This window comes from Trachinotus anak, unplaced genomic scaffold, assembly GCF_046630095.1.
Source record: "Trachinotus anak isolate AG129_WGS33_773 ecotype Australia unplaced genomic scaffold, CSIRO_AGI_Tana_v1 ptg000002l, whole genome shotgun sequence".
Taxonomy (NCBI): Eukaryota; Metazoa; Chordata; class Actinopteri; order Carangiformes; family Carangidae; genus Trachinotus; species Trachinotus anak.
Genome location: NW_027273853.1, coordinates 6,995,240 through 7,020,305, shown reverse-complemented (window position 1 = coordinate 7,020,305; position 25,066 = coordinate 6,995,240). Strand labels below are relative to the sequence as shown.

The 25,066-nt window shown below is 40.1% G+C and overlaps 2 protein-coding genes across 2 annotated transcripts; one reads left to right on the top strand and one right to left on the bottom strand.

Annotated features, from left to right (window-relative positions):
• Positions 1 to 2,652: 2,652 nt before the first annotated feature.
• On the bottom strand, positions 2,653 to 15,506 carry LOC139627097 (forkhead box protein P2-like). Its single transcript, XM_071487757.1, has 16 exons — positions 15,233 to 15,506; positions 14,605 to 14,773; positions 12,010 to 12,114; positions 10,684 to 10,770; positions 10,109 to 10,223; positions 9,356 to 9,533; positions 8,806 to 8,901; positions 8,280 to 8,367; positions 7,767 to 7,904; positions 6,881 to 7,061; positions 6,701 to 6,771; positions 5,971 to 6,072; positions 5,750 to 5,871; positions 4,620 to 4,689; positions 4,415 to 4,539; positions 2,653 to 4,313 (listed from the first exon to the last, which is right to left on the bottom strand). The coding sequence occupies exons 2-16, from the start codon at positions 14,758 to 14,760 to the stop codon at positions 4,184 to 4,186; spliced, it is 1,764 nt and encodes a 587-aa protein (XP_071343858.1). The 5' UTR covers positions 14,761 to 14,773; positions 15,233 to 15,506; the 3' UTR covers positions 2,653 to 4,183.
• A 3,239-nt stretch (positions 15,507 to 18,745) lies between these two features.
• Positions 18,746 to 24,335, top strand: ppp1r3ab (protein phosphatase 1, regulatory subunit 3Ab). The gene is made up of 4 exons (XM_071492972.1): positions 18,746 to 19,561; positions 20,134 to 20,201; positions 20,319 to 20,416; positions 21,050 to 24,335. The coding sequence occupies exons 1-4, from the start codon at positions 18,786 to 18,788 to the stop codon at positions 24,308 to 24,310; spliced, it is 4,203 nt and encodes a 1,400-aa protein (XP_071349073.1). The 5' UTR covers positions 18,746 to 18,785; the 3' UTR covers positions 24,311 to 24,335.
• The last annotated feature ends 731 nt before the right edge of the window (positions 24,336 to 25,066 follow it).

Genomic DNA, 25,066 nt, shown 5'->3' with positions numbered 1-25,066 from the left:
CCACAAGTGTGTTAGCTGAATACTGTATGTAGGCAAGCTCTCTCGCCCTCTGATGCTCTCTCTTACACACACAAACACACAAAACTGTCAAAGTTGTACACTACAAAACTAAAAGAAAAATATCAGTAAACATTGTATGTGTTTATTTTCAAGTGACATATATTTATGAGCAACATTTCAGATAAACACAAATGAACAGAATCATTATTATATATCATTATAAAAAATCATTATTATATAAATAATATCTTAACAAAATCTCATGGTCTTCTTTAGTGGATGGAATTTGCAAGCTCCATCATCGACCTAATATCTAAATGAGTCATGCTGTGTTACCTTTGACAACCATTATCATGTTTTAAAATCTATGTAGGACACTATTGTTTAATATCAAGTGTAAATTTGAGAGCACAATGTTTAGTTTTTTTCACACAACTCCCTGCAGGCTCTGACAAACCCATGGTGCCACTGTGGCTCATATAACAATAATCATCATCATCATAATAATCATAATAAATGAAATTTGTATTACACCTTTCATACAAGAAATGCTGCACAAAGTGCTTTACAACAAAGAAATTAGACGCATCAAGTGCATCACATGAAAATACATAAAAGAAACATAAAAACATGTTAGAAACGTTGTAGAATGAAAAGCATTAGTGTAAAATGAAATATGATAATAATAATGAAATAATAACATTGATAAAATAAAAACATAATTAAAATAATTTAAGAATGGATTACATAGCAAGCATAAAATCAATACATATAGATATCAATACATATAGCAGCATTTAAAAGAAGTGCTAAGCAGTGTGTGACGCGAAGTGCACAATTTCAGAGCTAGTTGAAAGCTAAGGTGAAGAGATAAGTTTTAAGTTTTCTTTTAAAATTACTGAGTGAGCTGCTTCTCTGATATCTATAGCTTCAAAACAAAGGCTGCACCCCCTGTTTCCAAATAAACCAGCAGCAGATGATCTCAGTGTTCTTGGAGGTACATAGTTAACAAGGGAGTTAGCAATGTAGCTTGGTCCTCGCCCATTAAAGCTTTTGTATATAAGCACGAGGACCTTAAAATCAACTCTAAATATAACAGGAAGCCAGAGCAGAGCAGCTAAAACTAGACTAATGTGGCCTCTCTTCTTGGTTCTGGTTAATAGCCTAAATGCAGAGTTTTGAATGAGCTGAAATCTCTCAGTGTTTTTTTAAGTTAAAAGTGCATTACAATAATCAAGTCGGCTTGAAATGAAGGCATGAATCAGTCTTTCAACACCTCTTTGATTTATAAATGGCCTTTCTTTAGCTGTGTTTCTATGGTGGAAAAATGATGTTTTCCTCACCTTAATTGTTGATGTGGGACGTGAAGCATGGTCTTCTTTAGTGAATGTGATATGAGATTTGCTGCTAATTTGCTCTGATAGTTTTGGTCATTCAAAGATCAGTATAGAGGGATTAACCTTCAGGTGCCAGCTGTCACTTCACTCTTTATCCATGCAGCAACAGCCTTACTCGGACTCTAGTGTGGCTTTAGACCTTCAGCTCAAGGGAATCAAGTTCTTATTTCAACCCCTAAAAACAATAAAATGAAACCATTAGTAAGTGATTAATGACAGTGACTGACATTTACTGTTTATCTTGGTTTGTAAAAGTATTATTTTCCCACAGAGAAGGACTTTTTGAGGAGACTGAACACGTTAGGCGACAGCATCATCGTTACATGTTGATGAGAAATCGAGCAGAGACCAGCCCTTTCGGAGGGGCTGTTGACTAAGTGCTGTCAAAAGTGCTGCGTTGAAAAACATGTTGACTTGCCCGCCTCACGGCGAGTATATGGCACATCAAAGCAACACATAAGTGAAGCTGTTGAAGTTGTCTAGCGCCATGCTAACTTTCAGTCAGTAAACACGCAGCATGGAGATTTAATCAGAGGAAAATGTCATCTAATGGGCTGACAGCGAATCAAAGGAAGCCCTGAGAGGCAACAGCAAACCTAAAACGAACTCGTTATCAGCAAAGACAATTACTGACATTAGTCAAAACATGGAGCTGAAAAATCTGAGGCCTTTGTTCTTTTATTTGGATGTGAAGTCTACAGTAACGGCTTCTCTTCACGGTGTTCATCAGCGGGTGAGACGATGTGATGCAGTTGGGACTGTTTGTCCATGAATTTTATTATTAATTGAATATTTTACACATTGATGTCGTGAATTAAACAGGAGAGTAAACCAGAACCTTATCTCAGTGATCATCAAGAGACAAACAACCGTGATTTATTAACAAAAACTGTGTAAAAAATTAATGGTTGAGAAAAACAAACTCCTGTTCTCTCCACCTTTAATGCCAGAACATTAATTTGATCACAATCACTACAGTATTTAGCATGAAATTATGCATAGGTGCAGGCTACATATGAATGCATATACAGATGACACACTGTTAATGAAACATTCAGAATTACATATTACAGCAGTGTTATGAAGGATTTTCACTGCACCGTACAGTATATCTAATATAGATTTTTAGCAGATCTTGTTTTTAATCATATTAGAGGTAAATGATGTGAAATGTAAATGAAAACCTGCATTTATTCCCTGGTTGCTGATAAGATGCACCTTCAGTAACCAAAGACCATCAATTATTCTGCAGTTGTCGAAAATATGAAAAATGATTTTGATGTGATATGTTGTGAGTATTAATGAGCACTCAAGACTTGTATCCAGATAAACACTGGTTCTGAGCAAACTGACCCCACAAGATCTCCTCCAGGGGTTGCAGAATTTATATCTACCATGTCACAGGCCCAAACATGACACTACAAGTCACTCAAGAAAAGTCATTTATTCATTTCTTTAAATCCCAAATACCCCACAGACAGTTTCACAGGTGTAACTTTGTCAGATCAGAGGAAGCATGTGGTGTTAAGTCTGTAAATATACTTTAAGTGTGTAACATTTAAATTAGGCCTGATTGCACAGAGTTTTCTCAGCGTAATTTATCATAGGTTTCTTAATAATAAAGTAAACATTAAACTGGTTTATATATATATTTATTTCATTTCAGTGAGATCCAGTGGACATACAACTACAGACAAACACATCTTTATAAATACAGACTGTTGTATATCAGACTTTTATAAAAGAGGACTGTTTGGAACAATCTTTACTTCAGTGGAAAAACATGACTGATGAATAAGTAACACACACTTAAGACACACTGTCATTGCTTATTTTCTGAACCAAAAGCATATAAAACCCACTTCATCAGAAAGAATCTTAACATATATACAGTACATAACAATATATTCCTATGTACAGAGGGAACAGAGAGGAGGAACAGCACAAATTGTACAGGTTTGTAACATTAACGTCTTTGTAGTAACATGGGATTCACCCTCGCTATGCTTTACTCCATTACTTGTAGACAATCACAACAAATAAACAAAACATTAATTTTCTGCATCGTAACAAATAATACTTTAAAATATATTTACTTAAAACACATGAAAGGAGTGGAGTAAAAAAAAAAATAGATATGACAACATATTTTCCACAAATTATCAAATTTTAACTGTACTTTTGGCTGTGTACACTCTTATACATCACTTGACTTTTAATGTTTATGCTTGTCATAATGAAATTTCCTTGCTCTCTCTTGCAAATGAGATTCAAACACAATTATCTGATTAAAAGAAAATGTTGAAATATAGAGATTGAAATATGACCAAGCAGTTCTAAAAACACTTAAAGCTCACATTTTACTGTCAGAACTGTTATTTCTTTGACCTATAAATTTGAATATTTAAAAAAAGGCCTCAGATTGATTGAAAAAGTAGTGAGTGAACACAGAAACCACAGTTCTTACTATATTCCACTTTTTGTTTCCTTTGTGAGAAAAAAGTGGAGACATTTAGTCACCGACAGACACATTTTCAGTGTATATGAATATATAACAATAACAAATAATCAAAATTCTAAATAGTTCATTGTTTATGTTTATTTGATCAAATATCGAATACTGATTTTGGTGAGAATTTCAGGCCACCTGGCACCACATGGAGACGCATAAATGAAGTCACATCGGTACTGCATGTACTGTAAACTGTATGGCCTACGTCCCTGAATGCTCAATGAAGGCTTACTTTATCATTATTTTTAGTCTGAGACACTTCCACCGTCAAGGGTCATTCAAGGTCAAACAAGTGCTCATCGTCATTTTCAAACACGTCATTCTGCACAGCGGCTGGTTTCACTGTCAGCGTCTGTGGTTGTTGGTCTTTCAGATTCATCACCTCGTCTTTGAGGAAAAGAGACCTGCAAGAGACGAAAAACACTTTTAATCCATTATTGTGGTACATCAGTCCTTTCATTGAGTTTTAGAGTTCACAATAAACATGGCTGACTGCTGGACTCACAAAGAGATGTTTTTGTCACTGTGGCTTTTGCCGTTTGTTGCTTTGCTTTCCTGTATCTGACTCCGGGAGTTTCTGCTCACACTCTCCTTCTTGAGTCCTGGCAGCGATCCCTCAGCCAGTGCCGTCTGCACGGATTGACCAAAAATCTCACTATCACCACGGTTCAACCAGCTCAGATTCCTTTAATCAAACTACATCCACTCACCTGTAAGCTGGCATTCAGAACGGTCCCGAAAGCGAGGTTCGAGGACACATTTTTGATCAGCGGTGGACTCCTGCGGAACAAGAAAGGTTACAGAATTTCAAAATAGACATAACGCATGTCTAATTCATGGCAAGCAAATCAATGACTTGTATATATTCCTCAAACCACAACATGGTACAGCGATAGTTTCAGGCAAGGTCGGTTATGATGACAAATAATTCATTGGAATGACTGATCAGGACAAGGCCTCGTATTGGAGCCTGTCATGTTACTTGATCCGATTGTGGTTATCATTCATTTATTGAGGACTATAATTTAAAAAAAAACAAAAAAACATGCAATACTGTAGATGCTCTATGGAGTGAATTCTGGCCTATACTGTAGACAGGGGGACACAGGACAGAGCAGTGTACAGGGTCACATGACACATTCATTAATGTTGCGTTCAGTCAGTTAATGGGCTCCAGTCTTTTCTACCCTTTGAATTGTACACAAACGTACCTTCAGTCTTCTTCATTTTTCGTTAATTAATTCAAGGTCTAAAAATGACTTTGAGAGGTTTAGAGAGTTAGTATTAAATTTTTGTTTTTATTTCTATTTTCCATGAGTTCAAATTAAAGATCCAAGACTTTCTCTAAGCGCACAAAAGGCATTTTTCTCTAAAATTGTCTTCACAAATGTTCATGTTTGTGAGCATTCATATCAAGAGTATTGCACAGGTGTGCCTTGGGCCAGTCACAATAAAAGGCCACTTTAAAATGTGTAGTTTTATTTTTTAAAAGACATTTATATTTAAAGGTACTGAACTGTGTGACTTTGGCCACAGATGTGCATTTTTTTTGGGTGGGTGATCATGGATCAGAAAATGAGTCGGAGACAGATTCAGGCCGTGGAAATGGGCCTTTACTGGGCCAGAAGAAATCAAGCCTGCAGCCCAAGTATGGGCCTTATTTTTACTGTCTGGGAAAAGCAGGAAATCCTTGAGAATCTCTGCCTCATTCCCCTTTTACCAAAGACACAGCATCATTTAATGTTTGGGAAGTATTAAAATGTTTTTGAATGTTGTCATATTTGACCTGAAATACACCCAGATAACAGCGCTGTGATAAACAGGAAGTTATCTACTGCACCCTGTGATCTTCTGGGACCTCCTCCTCTGGTACTCCACCTCGTCCACCGTCCACACGGCGCCTTTCACATTCTCCACACGCACAAAACACTTGTGCAGGCTCAGGTTGTGGCGCACTGCGTTCTGATCCAGAGAAAATCAGAGTGAAGGAGCTGTTACTGAACACATGCTGCATAAATCAGGTGTGACACACACTCTGGGATCACACAGTTAATTATCTACCTTCCAAGTGGCAGCGTTGCGTCTGAAATAAGCAAACGTCCGCGTGAACCAGTTGTATATCTCGTTGAGCGTCAGTTGCATGTCTGATGCTTCCATAATAGCCTGCAAATGGAGAGGAAGTAAAAAACTGTAGCACATTATAGGATCAAATTAAAGCCCCGACTGTTTCACCTCTTATCCAGGGACTGAGGGGAAAGGTGTACTTTTATAACTATGAGACAGTCTTTTTATTTTTCACTTTTTATATTACCTATTTTAGAATGAAAGCCATTACCCTTCTCACTGACACACGTAGATATGTGGAGAATTGATTATTTTCATGACTGATTAATCTGGAAACTATATTATTGATCAGTTAATTATTTGTTTGATTTATAAAAGGTTAGAAAAAAGCCCAAAGCCCAAGCTGACCTATTTAAATTATTATTATTATTGTTTTTTTTTTTTTGTCTGATCTGCAAAAAGAATTTCTTAACCAACTAAACATTTCAACTGTAGACAGGTGATTTAAATTAATGAGCTCACATTGGAATCAACAAACCCACAGAAACACAGCACAACAAGGGGTCAAAGGCCTCCAACATTAAAATGTCCATATTCTAGGGACCAACGAAAACAAAAGAGAAAAATGATGCCTAAATACAAATTGCAGCATTTAATAATGTAAACAATATTAATATTCATCAAATATGTCAAATACTCATCTTCTACTTTTACTCAAAGACTGTACCTGTCTTATCAGAGTTGCGTAGGTGAAAGGTGGCCTGATATCAGTGTTCTTGTAGAGCTCATATTCATTTTCTGGAAGAGGACAAAATGTAGTGAGTGGAAAGTGGAGTAGAAAATATGCAGCGAACTGTTTATTCACGGTGTGAACATAATGTAAAAGTGATCACAGTATCTGGTTTACCTGAGGACAGCGAGTAGACCAAAGGGTGGTGACGACGCCTTACGGCCCCAGCACATTCTGTGTGAGAGGGCGACTCTTCCTCACACCCCTGGGCTGGAGTGCTGCCAGGGGCCAGAGGCCGGGGGGGGACTTCTGCCGAGTCCGATGGCTTTAGGTTGTTGGTGGCGACGACTGAACTGAGCTGAGAGTGACACATGCAAACGATTCAAGTTAACAAAGGAACGAGTGGAATGAAAAGAGAAACAAAACAGAGAGGGAGATTTTCAACAGAGTGGAACAGAGCGATTTGATTCGCCTCTTCAGAGGTGATTCCTCTAATATCACGAGAGGAAGGAAGCCAATTATTGTTAATTATAGGGTGAAATTGTTTGGTGAGTGTTGTGATTATGGTGCAATATTTGCAAGATTAACAAATGATTAGCTTCCACATTATCAGAGCATATCTGCTGTCTGAAGACACAATGGCAGCCATCTGATGTCAACAGCTGGGCGCCAAAAGGAAAGCAAATGCTTAGTGGGAGTTTGAGAGTTCAGGTAGAAAGGCTAACGATAGTAAAACTTTTTTCAGACATGCACTCAAGAACTGATCTGATCTAATTTCTCTGAGCATGGTCAAATGAGACCTCCATCTCATGCAGGTATATCTCGAAGTCATATATATATATTTTGTTTCAAAGAAAATAAAAACATATTTTTGCAACTCATCCAACCATAAAAGTTCTCCAGGTCAATTACAGGCTGGTGGTGTCTTCATCAGTACTGGACAAGATATGTTTGCAGCCAGACGTGTTATTTTCCTTCTCCACCACATATTTGGAGTTTTGCTTTTTACGGCTCATTTCCTCTGCCCGTGTTGTTCACACAGCTATTACCGCACACTATCTACCTGTGGGCCGCGCGGGTCAGCAGCCGTATCCGCCTGTGGCGACTGCAGACTCGTGGGTGCAGAGAGCGACTGAGCCTCTAAAGATGGCAGATGCAGGTGAGCCATCATCGCTCGCAGACGCTCCCGTTCTTTGCAGAGCTGTTGGAGGAGATGAAGGGGAGAGAGAGCATCAGAATCACTGAGCACAGATTATTGAGACAGGAGGCTGTGAACCAGACACATTTTGCACAGCACAATATCTTGCTGTGTCAAACATCAGGAAGGAGGAGATGTTGGTTGAGCATTACATGAATATTTACTGTGAGCGAAGAAGGTGTTTAGACGGTAAAATATGGTGAAATCTCAGGGAAAAGAATTCAGTGTCGCAGAATAATGTTGCTTCTATAAATATCAGGGGAGACGTGTTTGAAGTAAAATAAAAAAAACTGTATCATTATAGGACAAGTTGCATGGCCACTCGCACACATACAAGCTCTAACTTTTGGTGTGTGACTTCACAAGACTCGTGCCCACCTGAAGCTCCAGCTGCTGAACCACCTGCATCTGGACTCTGCACTGGGCTGTGCTTCTGTCATCCAGAGTGTGTTCACTGCCTATGTGCCTGAAACACACACAGGTGCATCGAAGGAATCCTCCAAAAATGGCAGTCGGACATGACATATGTCCATGCTCAGTTAAGTTAAAAGGTGTTACTATCATTTAGGTTTTATCTATATTAATGCTACTTTCCCCTGTTTCATATTTTCTTGCACAATAATATGTTCATTATTTTAAATTTGCAGCGGAGAACATACATTTTTATTTCCATGGTTTGGAAGACTCCTTGACATTTCTGAGAATATGCATTTAACTGAGCTGAAGAAAAACTGATGATTAGTTCTGTGGCTCAAATTTAATGATAATTCATAAGAGGCACAAAGCGAGTTTCTTGATACTGAAAAGATTTTCAGTGGAGTACTCCTTTAAATCATAAATAGAAAAAATGCAAAGAGTCAGAAAGAGAAACAAATGAGGATGGAGTTAAAAAAAAACAACCTACTTGATAAACTGGTTCAAGTTTTCACAGACTGACTCACATCCGGGCCAGTTACACACACCGTGACTGTAGAGGACATGTGGTGCGGTGCAATCAGCGCTAGACAAAAGGGTAAAAGAAGCAGAGTGAAAGTGTTGTCGTGATTAAAAACCACAGCAGCCAAAGAACAGCAACAGAACGAGAGCAAAACAGCAATACGACAGTGTTTTCTTTTCCTTTCAGGTAGCAGGAAATAACAGAGAGAGGGAGAGGGGTGGAAGGGAGCAATGAAAAATAAATGGGAAACTATTTACTTTTGATTTTAGGACATGTTCTCATGTAAACTTTTTTTCTTTGCTTAACCACTTCAGGTGGTAGAACACAAAGCAAACAAACAAAACAAAATATATCGTCCCGAGGGGAATTAAAAGTGAAGTCTTGCTGCAAAAGCAAACACCCCCCCCCCCCCACCTGCACCTTGAGAGGAAGAAAATGTCTGCAGATGACAAGTCTTTGATGTTTACAAAAAGGCAGTATCATTTGAGTTCTTGCAGCACGAGCAGACAGATCTTACCATTCTGCCCTGCGAGGAGAAGGAGACTGCTGTTCGCCGGCCCGTCTCCCTGTGACTTTTGTTGACGTTATGCTGTTAGCAGGAGAGTCGTGATTGCCCTTAATTGTGGTTTTATCTTCAGTTATTCCGTTTGTGAGCTCTTTCCATATCTGCTGCATCTCTGCAGGGCTGAAACCAACTAACACGTAAAGAAACAGTACATTGTAATGGTTATTATTCGTAAACTATGAATACGAGGAACCTGCATGAAAAAAGACTTGCACTTTTTCAAGGTTACGTGCATTTACTGCACAGTGAAGCGTCATTTTCTGAGCTTCACATTCACACCACTCACTCAGAGAAACAGGGAGAGCAGCTTTTTCTCATGAGTTCCTTTTGTCCCTTCACTGTAATCCTGGAATAATTATGACGGCTACAATATAATACTTTCAGGTTTCGTTATGTAGTTATATAACTGAACATAAAATCAACAAGAAACAAATCGTCCTGTGTGTAGCTGTGTACGAAATTGTATCAGATTTTCATGTACATTTTGGTGTCCTTGTGGTAGGATCCAACATAATACAAGAACTCTGATATCAATTCAATCTCAAATGCAACAGTAAAAACACAGATTCTGTACTGAAAATTGAAACACACTGTACACTGGACATGATGACAAACTGACATTGCCATTGTTTTCCACGGATGCTGCCCCAAAGAGGTAGAAGGAAAAAAAAGTTCTGTAAAAGCTTGGTGATAAAGAGGAGAGACCTGGAGAGAGGGCAGGAGAGGACAGGACTGGTCTCTGCACCCGGAGGAGCTGCTGCCGCTGCTGCTGCTGCTGGAGCTGAAGGAGCTGCTGGAACACGAGCTGCTGTGCAGGGAGCTGGAGAGCAGAGAGGACAAACCAAGACAGAAAAGCGAGGTAATATTCACGTGAAACTCTGCTCACAATCTACTTTCTCCTGGGAGCCGTCTGGGTATTGATTGTATATTGTTACGTCAGCAGGTGTTGAAATCTCTAAATCTGCATCTGAAACACCAACATCTCACCTATTAAGGTTGGAAACATACAACTAAACTGTTTTTTAATCCTTAAAGCAAAAGACTAAACACATAAACATGTTGTTTCTTCATTAAACATTGTGAAGCACACCTGTTTCTATAGAGAGGTTAAAGATTAATTATCAACCGCATCACCAGAAATTGTTATTAAATGTATTTATTAAATTTTTATTGAGATAGCTTATAAATGTTTTCACCCCAAGATGGATATAGAGCCCTAGTGCAAAACCACTCAGACAAACTGAAATAAATAAATACATTTTCTACAAAATACTACGTACGTCCTTGGCTTTCTTGCTGGGTTGCTGTTGAAGCAGCTGCAGGTGAATCTGTTGTTGTTGCGTCTTGTAAAACTCTTTCAGCTGTTGCTAGAAAAACGGCGAGGGAACATTATTTTAAAGACATTTAGATGAAACAGTGTAATATACTTAAGTCACAAATTAACCAACATTAAAATTCTGTGTCCCCTGAGTCTGATCTTTACTCAGATATGGTTCTGTCTAAAGATGGGGCAGTGATAAGAACATTACTCAGGATGAAGAGAGATTTTCTTTAGGCTACACTTTTCTTTTTTAAATTCAGAGGTCGTTAAACCAGGGTCAAGTCAAAGATCATTAAACCACAAATTGGGTGAAATGCTTAGATATGATTCATGGTTGTGTCATTCATGGTATTGTAAAGTCAGTAGGCTAGCTTACTAGTTTACTTTAATTAATTAGTTTTAAGCCTTTTCTACAGCAGACATTTTGACTTGTCAAATCTAAATTCTGTATTTTTATTTGTAAGTTTTCTCTGTTGCCAAACAGGGTTTTCTTGCCAAGAGCTTCATCCACTGTTGCGTTTTCAAGACCAGATGTTATAATAAGCAGCGCTACGTCGACAGGGTTGAAGGTTACAGTGAGTTGCTATTGGAAAGGTACGAGATGGACAGGGGCTAGCTGGTTAGCCTGCTAACACTAATACATTTTCATTTTAGAACAGCGCTTTAAAGTGAAAACAATCTAACACACCTGAAAACACATACATACGTGACCATTCACACTGGGTATAAGTGAGCTGGTGCCCACTCAGACAGATGTCTACTCTAAATTGTACTGACTAGTTGCAGAAAATACTATGAACAAGTAAATTGTAATGCTAAAATGCAGAATTTAACTGCACTACTAAGACAACAAGGTCAGTAACGCTTGTAATTTGTTACTCATTTCGACTTCACTTGTAGTCGAGGCCCCAGAGTTTAAGTAAAACTCCAAAACTCTCCGTTTTCAGGGCTCGAAAACTCTGCAGTAGTGTGGACGGGAGGTGAAAACGTAGCAAAAGACATGGTTTTTAAAACGAAAAACATAGTAGTGTGGGCGTAGCCTTATGCTGTGTTTTTCTGTTAACTAGCTCGTTTCCCTTAGTAGACCAACTTAGTTTAACTTAGTTTAACTTATTTTAACTTAACTGCATTCATTACTTAAGTTACAGTACTTTCAGTCCAATAAGTATTCACAAAAAAACAAACAAACAAACAAACAACTCACTATTCTGCACAGGTACAGTCCAGTAAATCAGAGCAGTGTGTATTATTATAAATAGCATTGGAGTTAGTATTGCATAAATACCTGCTGGAGCAGGAGGGCTTGTTGCTTCTGCTGGATCAGAGCCTGTAGCTGGTTGGGGGACAGAAGCTGCTGCATCTGCTGAGGAGCCATCATAGCCAGAAACACCTTCAGGAGGAAGAGGAGGGATGAAATGATACAGGATTACAGTCTACAGAGTGAAGGCAAGAGGACAAGTGTGCGAGACAGAAGGCAAGTGTCAGGTGTTAAACGGTAATAACCATCCAATGGGAATCTTTCCAATCCAATTACAAAACAGTGCTGTCAACCTATTGTGAACATCATAATGTTGGATTGTGTCACTGACCCTAAATGAGATGGGAGATAGGCTGACCGGCTAATTAGCAACACAATTACATGCTTGTTGTGACTCTTAATAGAAGTGTATGGGTATTAATAAAGGCAAACACTCACAGAATAATAACTGATCTGCACTCTTTGTGATTGAGTGACAAATAATACGGTGATTGTCTCCTTTTGTAGTCAAACAGAGCCAGCAGCAATTGCCATGACTGCATTTAGAGACAACAAAAGGCACTTACAAGTTTAATACATTGTATTACAAACAATACCAACACAACAGTTTATGCAGCGTTTCGCTACTCTCCTTCTTTTCTACATATAAAATGTCATCACTGTACGTTTGTGCAAAGGCTGCGACCTGATGTTCTTCACAGGTTTCACTGAAGCCTTATGTCTATATTGGTGTAATAACTTGGATGTAATGAAAGAAGAACGCATGGGGGATGTCAAGTTTGTCATTTTTGTCATTGGTCCTTTGAGATAAAACCTCCAGTGTTTCAACCAGACAGATAAGAGAACGAGAAAGATAAGAACAGTGGAAACAGGTTGAAGAATTCCTGTTTTTGCACACCTGGTGTATGGATCTGGATCGCTTGTTTGCATATGTAATTTGGGCAATTGCTCTATTAATTGACTAGTTGATCAACAGAAAATTGATCAACAATTTTATTGGGTTATACAAAAGGCTTTTATCAAGCATTTACAGCCATTTCAACGTCAAGATTTTCTCAGTTTTATAATTATGAATTTAAAATCTTTGATTTTTGGACTGTGTTACCGCCCCAAGGTTGATGAAAGGACTAGAGACAGTAACGTGACAATAAAGATAATAATCAGTGGTGAAATTAGTGGAAACTGTGCAGTATTTATTTGACTAATTACAGTCTTTACATACACACAAAAAAGTTCTCTACTCGTGCTGGGAACATGAAGATGGTTTTGCAAAAATCAGTTAAACAAAATTTACCAAACTCAACTTATCTAACTAAACTCGACCTCTACAAAGAAATAAATCACATAACTAATTACCACTGGACTGGATGCACCAGCCAACAAAGCTAATGTGTCTAACAAAAGCCACCAATGTGTACAAAAATATGCAGGGTAGCCTGACTTAGCTCATACACATGCACCTCTTCAATTTTGCAGCAGTTTTAGTTTCACAAAACAAGCATTTTGAAGATGCTGCCTTGGATTTGTGTTGGATGTTTTTCACAATTTTCTGACAATTTATAAAATGATTAAGCTAAATGATCAATCAATGTATCGGTAAAGCAAAAATAGTTGCAGGTCTAGTCTTAGACTCTTCCTGAATCCTCCTTTAAAAATGGCACTGACACCCAGCTGGCTTCATTATCAGGCTTTACAAATCACTGGGTCACCATTTGTGTGGTGTCTGGGTTGGATGCTACACACTTGACAATAGATTACAGATGGAGGTCCTTCTCTTTTATGACAGAAACCCAGTCTCCACTGTAAATATCTTCATTTATAACATTTGTAGAGTGTGCAGGTCGAAAAACTTTCATATCACAAGTCATTATTACACTTTGAAGACTGGAATCACACACTGGCAGATGGTTGCAACACAGGCATTATGACATTGTCACTTAGTACAGTCACTGTGTCAACTGAAAATAAAAAAGTAACACATTTAAAAATTGAAGTCACGTAGCTCCAGTGCTAGCAGAGCATTTATTATTGACAGTACCAATGTATTTTTTTATATTTTTAAAAATCTTTAAGCTGGTTGAAGTTACAGGCCACTGCAAGTGCAGACTTTGAAAGTGAATTAAGAGAAAAGAGCAGAGTAAAACTGACAAGATGAGAGAACAGAGTGAAGGAAACGGTGCTGGCCGGGCATTCATTATCTTGGTTGTTTCATTGATCCCTTAGATTAAGGTTCCCAGGGATGGAATCGCAACAGACAACCATAAAATTATGTTGGGCCATGCTTATTTGTCTTTGACTTGCATCTGTTTGGCCTAGGTCTGTGGACAATTATTCCTCCCTGGCTCTGACTTGCAAACTAATAATGAAGGACAAACAGAGTTCTGCGTGTGAACTCCCAACTCGGATCAGATCTCATATGAAATCCCTGTCACTGTCAACAGAGCTGCAGGCTCTGGGTTTGGTGTCCTGTCACAGGATGTCTAATATGGAGCTGACTTGCGGTATTTCTCTTGACATCTGTTTCCCTAAGCCTGTTCTATTTCCCGCTTATGAAGAGGAGGAGGAAGCAATGAAGGAAGAAGAAGAAGAGGAGGATGAGGAGTAGGAGGGGAATGAAGATACCTGTTTGTGGTGGAGACTCTGCCAGTTTTCACCTCTCACTCCACTGCAGGAGTCCCCATTAGCTACTCTCTCTCCTGCACCGTTGTCTGTGTGACTGAGGAGGCTGCTGGCTGGGTTTTGACGCGCTGCTGTGGGACTGAGAGGAGACTCAGGCATCCCAGCTCAGGTCCTGAAAGAAAATAGTCAATAATAACTAAGCTGCAATAATCAGAAACCGTAGATACATTTCAGCATCACTGCTAAATTACCCCTTTGTATTGCTTAGCACCAATTACACAGCAGGAAAGAAAACTAACTTGTTATTTTTAAAAAATACCAGAGACGGAGGTCATGTATGTCCCAGGACATATAAAGAGAAAGAAAAAAAATACAGTAAAAAAAATATAAAATCCTTTGCACAGCTGAGGCAAACAAAACAAGGTTTCAAATCCAAGGAAAGGTTGAAGATAAATTTACAGAGCCACAAGTTCACACTCATACAACAGAGCTATTACCTCTAAAATGTGGCACAAATACGACTTTCACTTTAAAGACTAAAAACATACAAGAGGAAAAGCTGATCACACGCTGATAACATAAAGCTGTCCGATGCCTTTATTCCTACCAGAATAGCAATAAACCTGCGTACCGTTCAGGTGAACCGTCGGATTCAGAGCAGCCAGGCAGAGTTGGTGTCTCTAAGTCTTGCAGTTTGGAGTGAGGATGGGGGAGAACTGCTACAGTTGTGTGTCTACCTGAGGGGGAGGAGTAACATTATCAGTCAGTAAATTAGACAGTGAGAATAGCAGTTGATTACCAGGTTGTGAAAAACAGGAAAAAAAAATCATAGTTATGAATCAGCCAGAGTGGTAGATTTATTTTAAGCTGAAGGGGTTTAAAAGTAGCAGTGCTTGCCTGGTGAGCGTCTCCACATTTGTAGTGATGATTTTTCTTCTGCATTTTAAAAAGGTTTACTATAAATTCACACTACTCAATAAACGTCACATCTACATTAATGAAGTAATGTAAAAATATAATGTATATTGTAACATAATAAAGAGGCAAAACACGATTCTGTGATTGCAGACATTGCTTTTCCTTGTTGATATCCATAGACATACACAATCCTATTATAAACAACATTTTTAAAAAAAGGCAAAACGCCTCAATACAGGTATCATTTATTGTCTTTCATGCTTAAAACAAAGGTTCGTTTTGTTTCAGAAAAGACAAGTATAGTTGTGTGTGACTTTATTTAGATTTGCAGTATCTAAGAATTTTGAACAACAAAAAGAGCTGAACTGTCAAACTGTTATCAAAGAGCTATTTACAGTCGTGTCTGCACTTTTATTTGAATAGCGTATCGCTACATCTATTAAAAACAAATAAAAGTGTCTTAATTTGGGCTGCCGATAAATACAGTCTACCCAAGAGTGTGAAAGTTCAACACCGCTACAACGACAAACAACACCTGAAACGACTGATGTAATAAACTCAGTGCATGACTTCTCTGAACCCTCTCATGTTTTTAAGCATTTGTGTTCAGCGTTCTCTTGAACTCTTTATTTACTGTGCTGTTTTTTATCTTTTTTTAAACATGCCAGCTTTGCCACACTCCTATAGCGGTTTCTTTTAATGTCAGCTCTTCATTCCAAAAACATGTTTTACAGACTGCAAGTGCATGATGATGGAAGAGGATGAGAGGCAAAGGCCAGGCTGCTGTAACATCAATAGCTGTTGTCCTTAAGTGAGACGGGAGGAACATCAAGACAAGGAAACAAAAACCTTGAATACATTTTTTATATATATATATTTTATATACTTTTATGTTTAAATGTTTCTCTCATGGTGTGGCATAAGAGTAAAGAAGTAACATGGATTTACACAAAAATCATGTAAACTACAAAGATGAAATCATGTAAATTAGTGCACTCAGATATGCATTTACATAAGTGACATCCGAGCAAAGAGGCCAAACAGATCCTCTCTCTCATACAAAACCTGTTAAAGCAGGACAGACTTGAGAGAAATTAATGACTGAAATATAGATATTGTTAACAAGGTAACTTTCTGCCACCTACTGGATTAGTATTTATCTGCCCTGCAGGAAGGAAAAAGTCATATACATTCGCTCTGTATGTAGACATACAGACACATCTAGTTCCCCCCTTGTTTTACTTTTTATTTTACTGCTCAGGGACAGTTCAGGGTTGAAATTAAAAGCTAACTTTGTAAGCCAATGGTTTTATTAAATCCTTGATGACTGGGGGCATACACCAGCAGCCAGGAAAACTAATAGGTTGCGCTGGTGGTGTCATGAACCCACTGTCACATGACTCCTTCATGCATTTCACTTCTGGGTCATTCGTCTCCCAGCAGTGCAGTCTGGAGGTCAGGGGTTGACTGTTGTGGCCTCTCTCAGCTGTAAGACTGCCACACGAGTGTGGCTGGCAGTAATGTCTCATCCAGCTGGGGGGTTGTACCCAGCCCACAGGGAACCTCCAAGGCTGACAGCACAGTTGAGTCCAGTCCAAAGAACTCATCTGATACCCCCTTGGTTCCTGCAGAGGGCATTGTGGCTCCACCCAACCCAGGGATCTACTCTCACAGAGCCTCCCCAGGAAGCAGCTGCTCTCCATCCAAGCCAGACACCTTGCCACTTTGTCATACGGCTCTCTCTCCCTCCTCCCTCTGCCCTTCCTGTACTGTTTGAAGTTCCCCTGCTGAAAGTCTCTCAGGTGAGCCTGGTGGACACCCCAGTGGTGGCCACGGCCGTCTTCGCAGCGGCTCACCTTCACAAAGCAGTCGTTCACGGACAAGTTGTGCCGGACACTGTTCCTCCAGCCTGGGCTGCGGCTCCTCAGGTAGGGAAACTGCTCCTCCATTGCTCTGTAGATGGATGCCAGGTTGAGTTTCTGGGAGGGGGAGGACAGGATGACTTTGGCAATCAGGGCAATGTAGGAAAGCGAGGGCTTTGAGAGGAGGTGTGCTTCCTTAGAGGAGCGATTGTCTGGGGAGCTCATCATATTATCTGGAGGATGGGCTGGGTTGGTGAGGATGCTCCCATAGGTGCTGACAGCATCTGCCATTGTTGCAGCCTTTTCTTGTGCAATAGTTTCTCTCCTACTCTCCTCTTTCTTAGATGCATTTGTGAAGCTGCATCCAGCTTTTTGTTCTTTGAGGTATGAAGTGTCCATTAGATGTTGTCTTCTTCTTCTTTTCTCTGTGTTCATTGTTTACTTTTACTGCAACTTCCAAGTCCTAGCACTGCAGAGGAATTTAAAGTAGATCCCACATCCTCTGTGCACTTTCCTGCTTTCCTGCTGGACTTAACTATGGACAAAGATATTATCTACCCTGACAGCCTTTACTGTTGTTGCTTTTATACTGTTCATATCCAGCTGAGGGGGCGGTTCATCATTCTTCAGTTAAGACACAACACTCTTACCACCCTGTTAAAGTATGTATTTTATTTGCTCAGTAAGATTAAGAACTGACCACTCTGGTCATGGCTCGGGCTGGACATGCCACTCGGTCACACACAGGAAATAGCACAAACACAATGCATAACTGTAAACTGTGTAATTCTGGTATCCGCAGACAAATACTGATATGGGATAAGCAGATAAAAGAGTAAACTCGTGTGGAATGGTTGTTTCTCACTCTGTCTGGCTTTCACAGTTATTGCACCACCAGAGAGTGAGTGAGTGGTCAGTGGAATTTATTTTGCAGGACTATAAAAAAATAAAATAAAAAAAGGCCATTTTAGACCTTATGTAACCCATTGTGGGCCAAAAGCAACAAAACACAAATAGCTGCCATGGTTGATCTCATGCTTGGTGCGCAAATAACATTATAACTCTTCAGGGAGCAATTAGTGGAGTCAAACAACGAACAAAGATGTTCACAAAACTTTTGGGATAATTTTGCAGTAAGAAAATTAGCTAATCATCGATCTATATTGTAGATTATATAATGTAAATTCTCTGCCTCAAAGAGCAAAGAGGATGATATTTTCTCCTTCTCAGTTTAGACTACTGTACATAGTTTAAGTCCCTTCTGGCCTATTTATAGTGTTGGCCCTTGCAACAATGTCATCTGTAACTCGACTCCGTCTGTTAAGTCAGAGCATGTTGAATGTCAGTTGCCAGAAGCAGAAGCACTGCTGTTCCTTTCCCGCTGACTCTCTCACGGAGAGCCCCATGGAGTTTGTGGGACAACCAAGACTTTCTGGGGCCTGTAACCTCTTAGGAGTGCCAGGCCTCAGCTCCGTGGATTTGGACGATGATGAGGGTGAAGTGGTCATCGGCATCAGGCCCAAATCTTCCCCTCTCCCACGGAGAAGGAGCTCTGTCACTGATGAGGATTCAGAGCCTGAGCCGCCCCTTTCTGGCTCCAGGAGAGTGTCTTTTGCAGACGCCAAAGGCCTCAGTTTGGTGCAGGTGAAGGAGTTTGACACATGGGATGTGCCCCTGCTGCCAGGGTGTGACTCCTCCGAAGGTGAAGGTAAAGAGGCAGAGGAATACTTCCTCTCTCCTCACACTTTCTCCCTTCCTTTGTCTACTGAGGAGCTGTGCATCAGAGTGCGGGAGCAGAAAGTGGAGTTGGAGTCAATCAATCTACTTCCCGGGACCACAATACTGAGAGGGGTGATCTGTGTCCTCAACATCTCCTTCAGTAAGGCAGTATACATCCGAACCACTTTGGACGCCTGGTCCAGCCACTTTGACCTCCTGGCGGAGTACATCCCCGGCTCCGGTGACGGCCTGATGGACCGTTTCTCATTCAAGCTCACCTTAGTGCCCCCATTTGGGGAGCAGGGAGCCAGGGTTGATTTTTGTCTACGCTATGAGACTCCTGTGGGGACGTTCTGGGCCAACAATAACAACAAGAATTACGTGCTGTTCTGCCACCAGAGAACGAAAGACAAAGCACAGAGGGAAAACGTGAACAAGAAAAGCTGCCTTAAGACTGTCAGGTGAAGATGTGTGTGAAGTGTTTTACTGTTAAGGATTTTAAATGGTCAACAGTGATGGTGCTTTCAGATGCAATTCAATGTAGATAATTATGAGAGTCATAGATTGAAGAGTAGATTTCGGTTCTGTTAGTTTGTTAAAAGCCTTGTTCTTAAGAGGGATCAAAGTACATCAAGTTCTATATGTAAAGCAATGGATAAACCTAGCAGGTTTATTTTAGGTTCATTTAGGTGGTTACTATTTGAGGTCTATATTTTCTTCAAGTTTGAAGCGAAACATTTCACGTACCTTGTGGAAAGCTCCTCTGGCGTATTGTTGAAGGTATGAGTTTATAACAAAACCAGGTTAAGGTGCAGGGGTTGTGCATGGGGAGCTGCAAAAGTAGCTTTTAAACTAACATCAGATTTCCTTAATCACATCATGCTCTGATTAATACCATAAGCAAAATTATCTGAAATATTTTTTAATCAAAGGGATTAATACATATATCTGCATTGTCGCCTCATGTGGTTGTAAAACTATATGAGACAGAAATAAATTAAGTCTGACTGATGACAATCTTGTTAATTCACAGTCAGAACTTCTCATCTGTGGAAAACATTTCAGCCACGGAAGCTTCACCTCAGGAGAATATTTCAGCAGGTGAATATTTATTTTGCTGATTTTTAAATGAAGAAAATAATTGTGAAATTCAAATAATATACAGCTGTAATCGCGCGGCTGCAAAATAAATGTACAAATGTCTCCTCTTTTCTCCAGTCGTTACAAAACATGGAGAGGAAGTGAATAATATGAAAGCCAAGCAACTCCCTGACAGGCAGGCAGGGACGTCAGAGGAAGATGGACAGAAATTAAAGGTGAGTGAAAACTCACCTTTTCATTTTTATTTGAGACTTAGAAACCAAGACACAACAATCCAGTTTACTGAGACACTTTATAGTTTGCCTTCAGACTTTCTATTTTCTAAATATGCAATAAACAAGATACATTTCTGCTGGCGGCACAATTGTTTTTGCAGGTTTAATTAGAATAATATTATGCCCTGTCACAATCTAATTGATAATCTGATATCCTTCAGACTCTGCATTTATTTTCAGACTTCATTTGACAGGTTTGATGTTTTATGAAAGAGTACTTGAAGGTACCATGGTGTGTTTATGAGGTACAGCAGGAACAGAAAGCTTCACATGATCCCTGGTGCACTTTCTGAGAGAATGTCACATGACTGCAGCTTGAGTAGCACCAGGGTAACATCACCTAAAGGACACGTAGTTCATGCTGTTTGCAGTTCCTCGGTGTCTCATATTTTGTCATGCATGCTATTTTGACACATTCTATTCTTTTATATTTAAGAAAATTGCAGTCAGTGCAGTATTTAATGTTATTGTGTGATGTTCAACTTTAAGTGTCGCCCCAGTCCCTTTTCCTAAAGTAGCATAACTACTGTGTGAGCAGGCTGAAATAAATCTATTCCTGTTGTTGATGGGCAGACGGAGAGCAGACGATACAGCAGCCGGAGGAGTCGCAGAAAGGCTGCGCGGATGGCCCGGGTGAAGGACTACTTTGCTCAAAGAGATGGAGGAGTGAATGACACTGAAAGGGATGAATCACCTCCAGAGGCAAAACTGGAAGCACAAAAAGAAGAAAAGCCAAAGGAAAAGCACTCGGATGTGCAATTGTTTTCTGAGGGGAGCAGCAAATCAGAGCGGTCTCAGGTTGTCTCTGAGTCACAGGAATCATGCAGCGAATCCCTCCTCGATGCTCTACCTGACACGTCGCCAGCACACGACAGCACATCTGTCAGCGAGACAGAGAAATCTGAGAGCAGCAATTTGGCTGACTCGGCCACATTAACAGGAGGTGAGAGTGCCACAGATATCCCAGACAACCCAGTGCATTCAGATGATGAGTCTGCTCCTGGAGAATGCAGAAATATCAACAAGTCTGTCTCTGACGCCGAGGGGAAAGGTCAGGAGGAAGGCAGAAGTTATGAATGTACTAAGAGCCCTGCAAATGAACCGGTTGGCAGTGTTACTTCAGCAGTGATCAGCGAAAACCTTGTTAGTCAGGCAACCAGCTTCACATTTGGAACCGTGGTGGCTCCTCTGTATCATCAGATGTTTGGCAGAGTGGGAAGTGAAAGTCAGAGTGTAGGTGACGGGGGAAATCCTGTACAGGCTACTCTGACTACAGGAGGCTTAACTCAATATTATCCTCATACTGAAAGAAAAGAGAGCAGCTGCACTGTCCCAACACATGTTAGAAATGACAGCGACAATGTTCAGGCCAATGTGATTAAGATGCAGGAATCGAACCAAGATGGTTTAGATGCCACTCCTCCCACTGAGGAGAACAGGAGTTTGAGTATGACAGAAGGAGACGCCCTGGACCAGGCAGATACTCTGCAGGATCCAGGTGAGATTACACATTCAGAGCAGAGATGCACAAATACATCTGAAGATCCAAAACCTCAATCTGGAGATCCACACACGGTAGACATTTTACATGCGGATTTGTTGAGTGCACAAATACCCACTCAGAGTTTGCATCTCCAGGGAGAAGCACAGGAAGACAATCTGACATGTGACCCCCAAAACCAAACTACAGCAGAAACAGCTCAGGCTCAGCTGCCAGAGAATACATATTTACAAATGAAGACCAGTGTAGATACAACGCTTTCACAAAGTGAAGCTCAAGAAGTCAGGGCCAGTCTAGAAAGTTTAAGTCTGCATGTTAGTGATGAGACAAACCAACGGAGCAGCGGTATGTGTGTAGATGAATCCAACATGGAAGACGACAGTGGCGAAACCATAACAGCATCAACACCCACTGCATCTTCAGAGGCTGATAACCTTTTTAAATCTCCACATGATTTAAATCCTAATGAAATCAATCTTTCAGCTACAAAAGAAACTGCAAACAGCTGCATTTCTCATTGTGAAATTGTAGAGGAAAAGGATTTCTCAACACTTGACACGTCTCTGCAAAATCAGGAAGTAACTAAGAATGTGGAAGAACAAAATAAGTTGACTATCAATTCATATGAAGATGAAACAAAACATTCAGCTGAAGATGAGGTTGGCGATGAGGTAAATGAGTCACTGACAAAAGAAATGATGAATAACTATCACACACATGCTGACGTGTTTACGGAGTTGAAAGATAAAGACACTTTAGAAGAGGAACCAATTATTGTTTCAGAAAAAATAGAGCATCGTGAAATGGAAGCAGCTGTCTTAAAACAGTTGGATTTCAGTTTAGTAGACACCACTGAAGTAAAAAACTGGGAAATGATGGTTGAAGAAGACGAGAGGAATATATTAACAGATCAAGAGGAAAGTGAGACAATAAGTTTAAAAGCGGTGGAGGACGACCAAGGAGGTCAGTTGGAGGATGCAGGGATGGAGACAGCATTAGATACAACAGAGATGGAAAAAGAGAAAACACGGGAAGAACTGGTGGAGGAGGTCACAGCTGCAGGAGAGAACAGGACCAAGGCTGAAGAGGCTGTGAGGGTAGAGGATGAGGAGAGGGGTGGAGAGGAAGGAATCTGGGAGACTGTGGCTGGAAAAGATGGGGAAGATATTGAGAAAGAATTAGAAAGTGTTCAAGACAGAAAGACAGAAAAAACAGCTGCAGAGGAAGAAGCAGCTGAGGAGACAGAAGTAGAGAAGAGAGAGGAAGAAGAGGAGGCAGAGGTGGAGAAAGAAAAATGCTCTGAAGAGATGCAAGAGGTCAGTATCAAAAGGACCAATGTCCAAGAAGAAGAGGAGATAGACGAGGAGGAAGAAATGGAAATTGATTCAAACAGTGGAGCAGGTGTGGTTTGGGGGGATCAGGTAAAACCAAGGGAGGAACACGTAGAAGAAGAGAATCCAAATCACAAGGAGGAAATTGTAGTTGATGAAGCAGGAGACTCAGAGATTGTAGATGCAGACTCAGGGGGAATGACAATAGAGGATGGGGAAGATGAAGTGGGGTGTTTTGAAGAGAGGTTAGACATCACACAAAGCAGGCCTGAGGGAGGTTTATCTGCTCCAGTGAGTGTGCAGGACAAGAGTGTAATTGACAAAGAAAGGAAGGGGGGAAGTGCACACGTCCCGACTGAAATGCATCTTTACAAAGAGGGGGATTTTCAAAGCAGCGAGAATGTTCCGCATGACCGATCAAAAGCTGAGAACGAATCCTGCGCTGCAGAGGGAGACTCGTGCATTTTAACAGATGAACCTGAAAATGACCAAATAAGCCTCGACAGCGCTTCGGCAGAGTCTGACTCAGACGATGAGGTGGAGCTGTACATGCACTGTCTGAGGGCTGTTCACACCGGGGAACAGGCCGCTAAAGACAGAAACAAAGACACAGGTTTTAGTGTGGGCAAAAGGCCCTCTGTGAGCAGGAGCAAACGGCTGTCCACACCCATGCCTTCCATCAGTGAGTCTCTGGATGAAGAACAACCCCTCAGCTGCTTTCATGAAGGCACAGACGTAACAGATATACAGCCCACCATTGCGGCTCTGCCACTGTCAAGTGGACAGGAAAGCATCAGTAGAAATGTTTCATGGTGGAGAGAGACTTTTTCCTGCAACAATATCTCAAACACATTGTTATACACCACCTTGTTAGTGGTGTTTTTAGTTGTGGCATACCATTATGATTTTCTTGCCTGTTTTGGGCTCTACCTGATTTCAGTTGTTTGGCTCTGCTGTCAAGGAGAGAGACCACCAGTTAAGGACAACAACAGAATTGGTTGAATTAAATTGCAAAAAAAAAAAAAAAGTTTCAGTTGTGATAATGTTTAACGTGGACTTGAGGTTTATGAGTATAGAAAATGTTGTCACCCACAAATGTCATAGATTTGGTGGATTTAAACTCCTTTTTTGCTACATGCCACTTGATATTTCCCTATTTAGTGATGGTCTAAATAGAACAATAAAAAAAATCATATAACAGTGAATAATAATGGGCATTGCTTTAGATATATATGACACATATCAGAATAAATACTGTGTATTCCCTATGGGAGGACGTTAACTCTCTGTTGTCAAGAGTATGAACCAATTTTCTTTATGCTTTACTGTACATAAAACTTAGTGTCGACTCAGCCAACAGGCTGCGGACCATGGGTCAACGCTGATCACTTCTGCAGAGCGTTAATGCATCTTCAAGGTGTAAATTAACCTCATCAGTGTGCTGTGTGTGTGTGTGTGTGTGTGTGTGTTGGGTATTTGTGTAGGTTACACTTAGTTTTCATCAGTCTGGAATGAATAAATTGTGTTATAGACAAGTAATTCAGTGTGTTCAGTGACTTTTTATTTATTGTAATGATAGTTGCCAGCTCAGAGTGACTAAAAGTAGTAACTGCAATTTAATATCACAGTCTTTATTTGCAATAACCTTAAAAAACCTTAAATAACAATAATAATTAATATAATTAATAAATAACCTTTATATACCTCGAATATGCTCTATTTTCCTCTCAAAGTCTGCAGATTAGTAAAAGATAATTC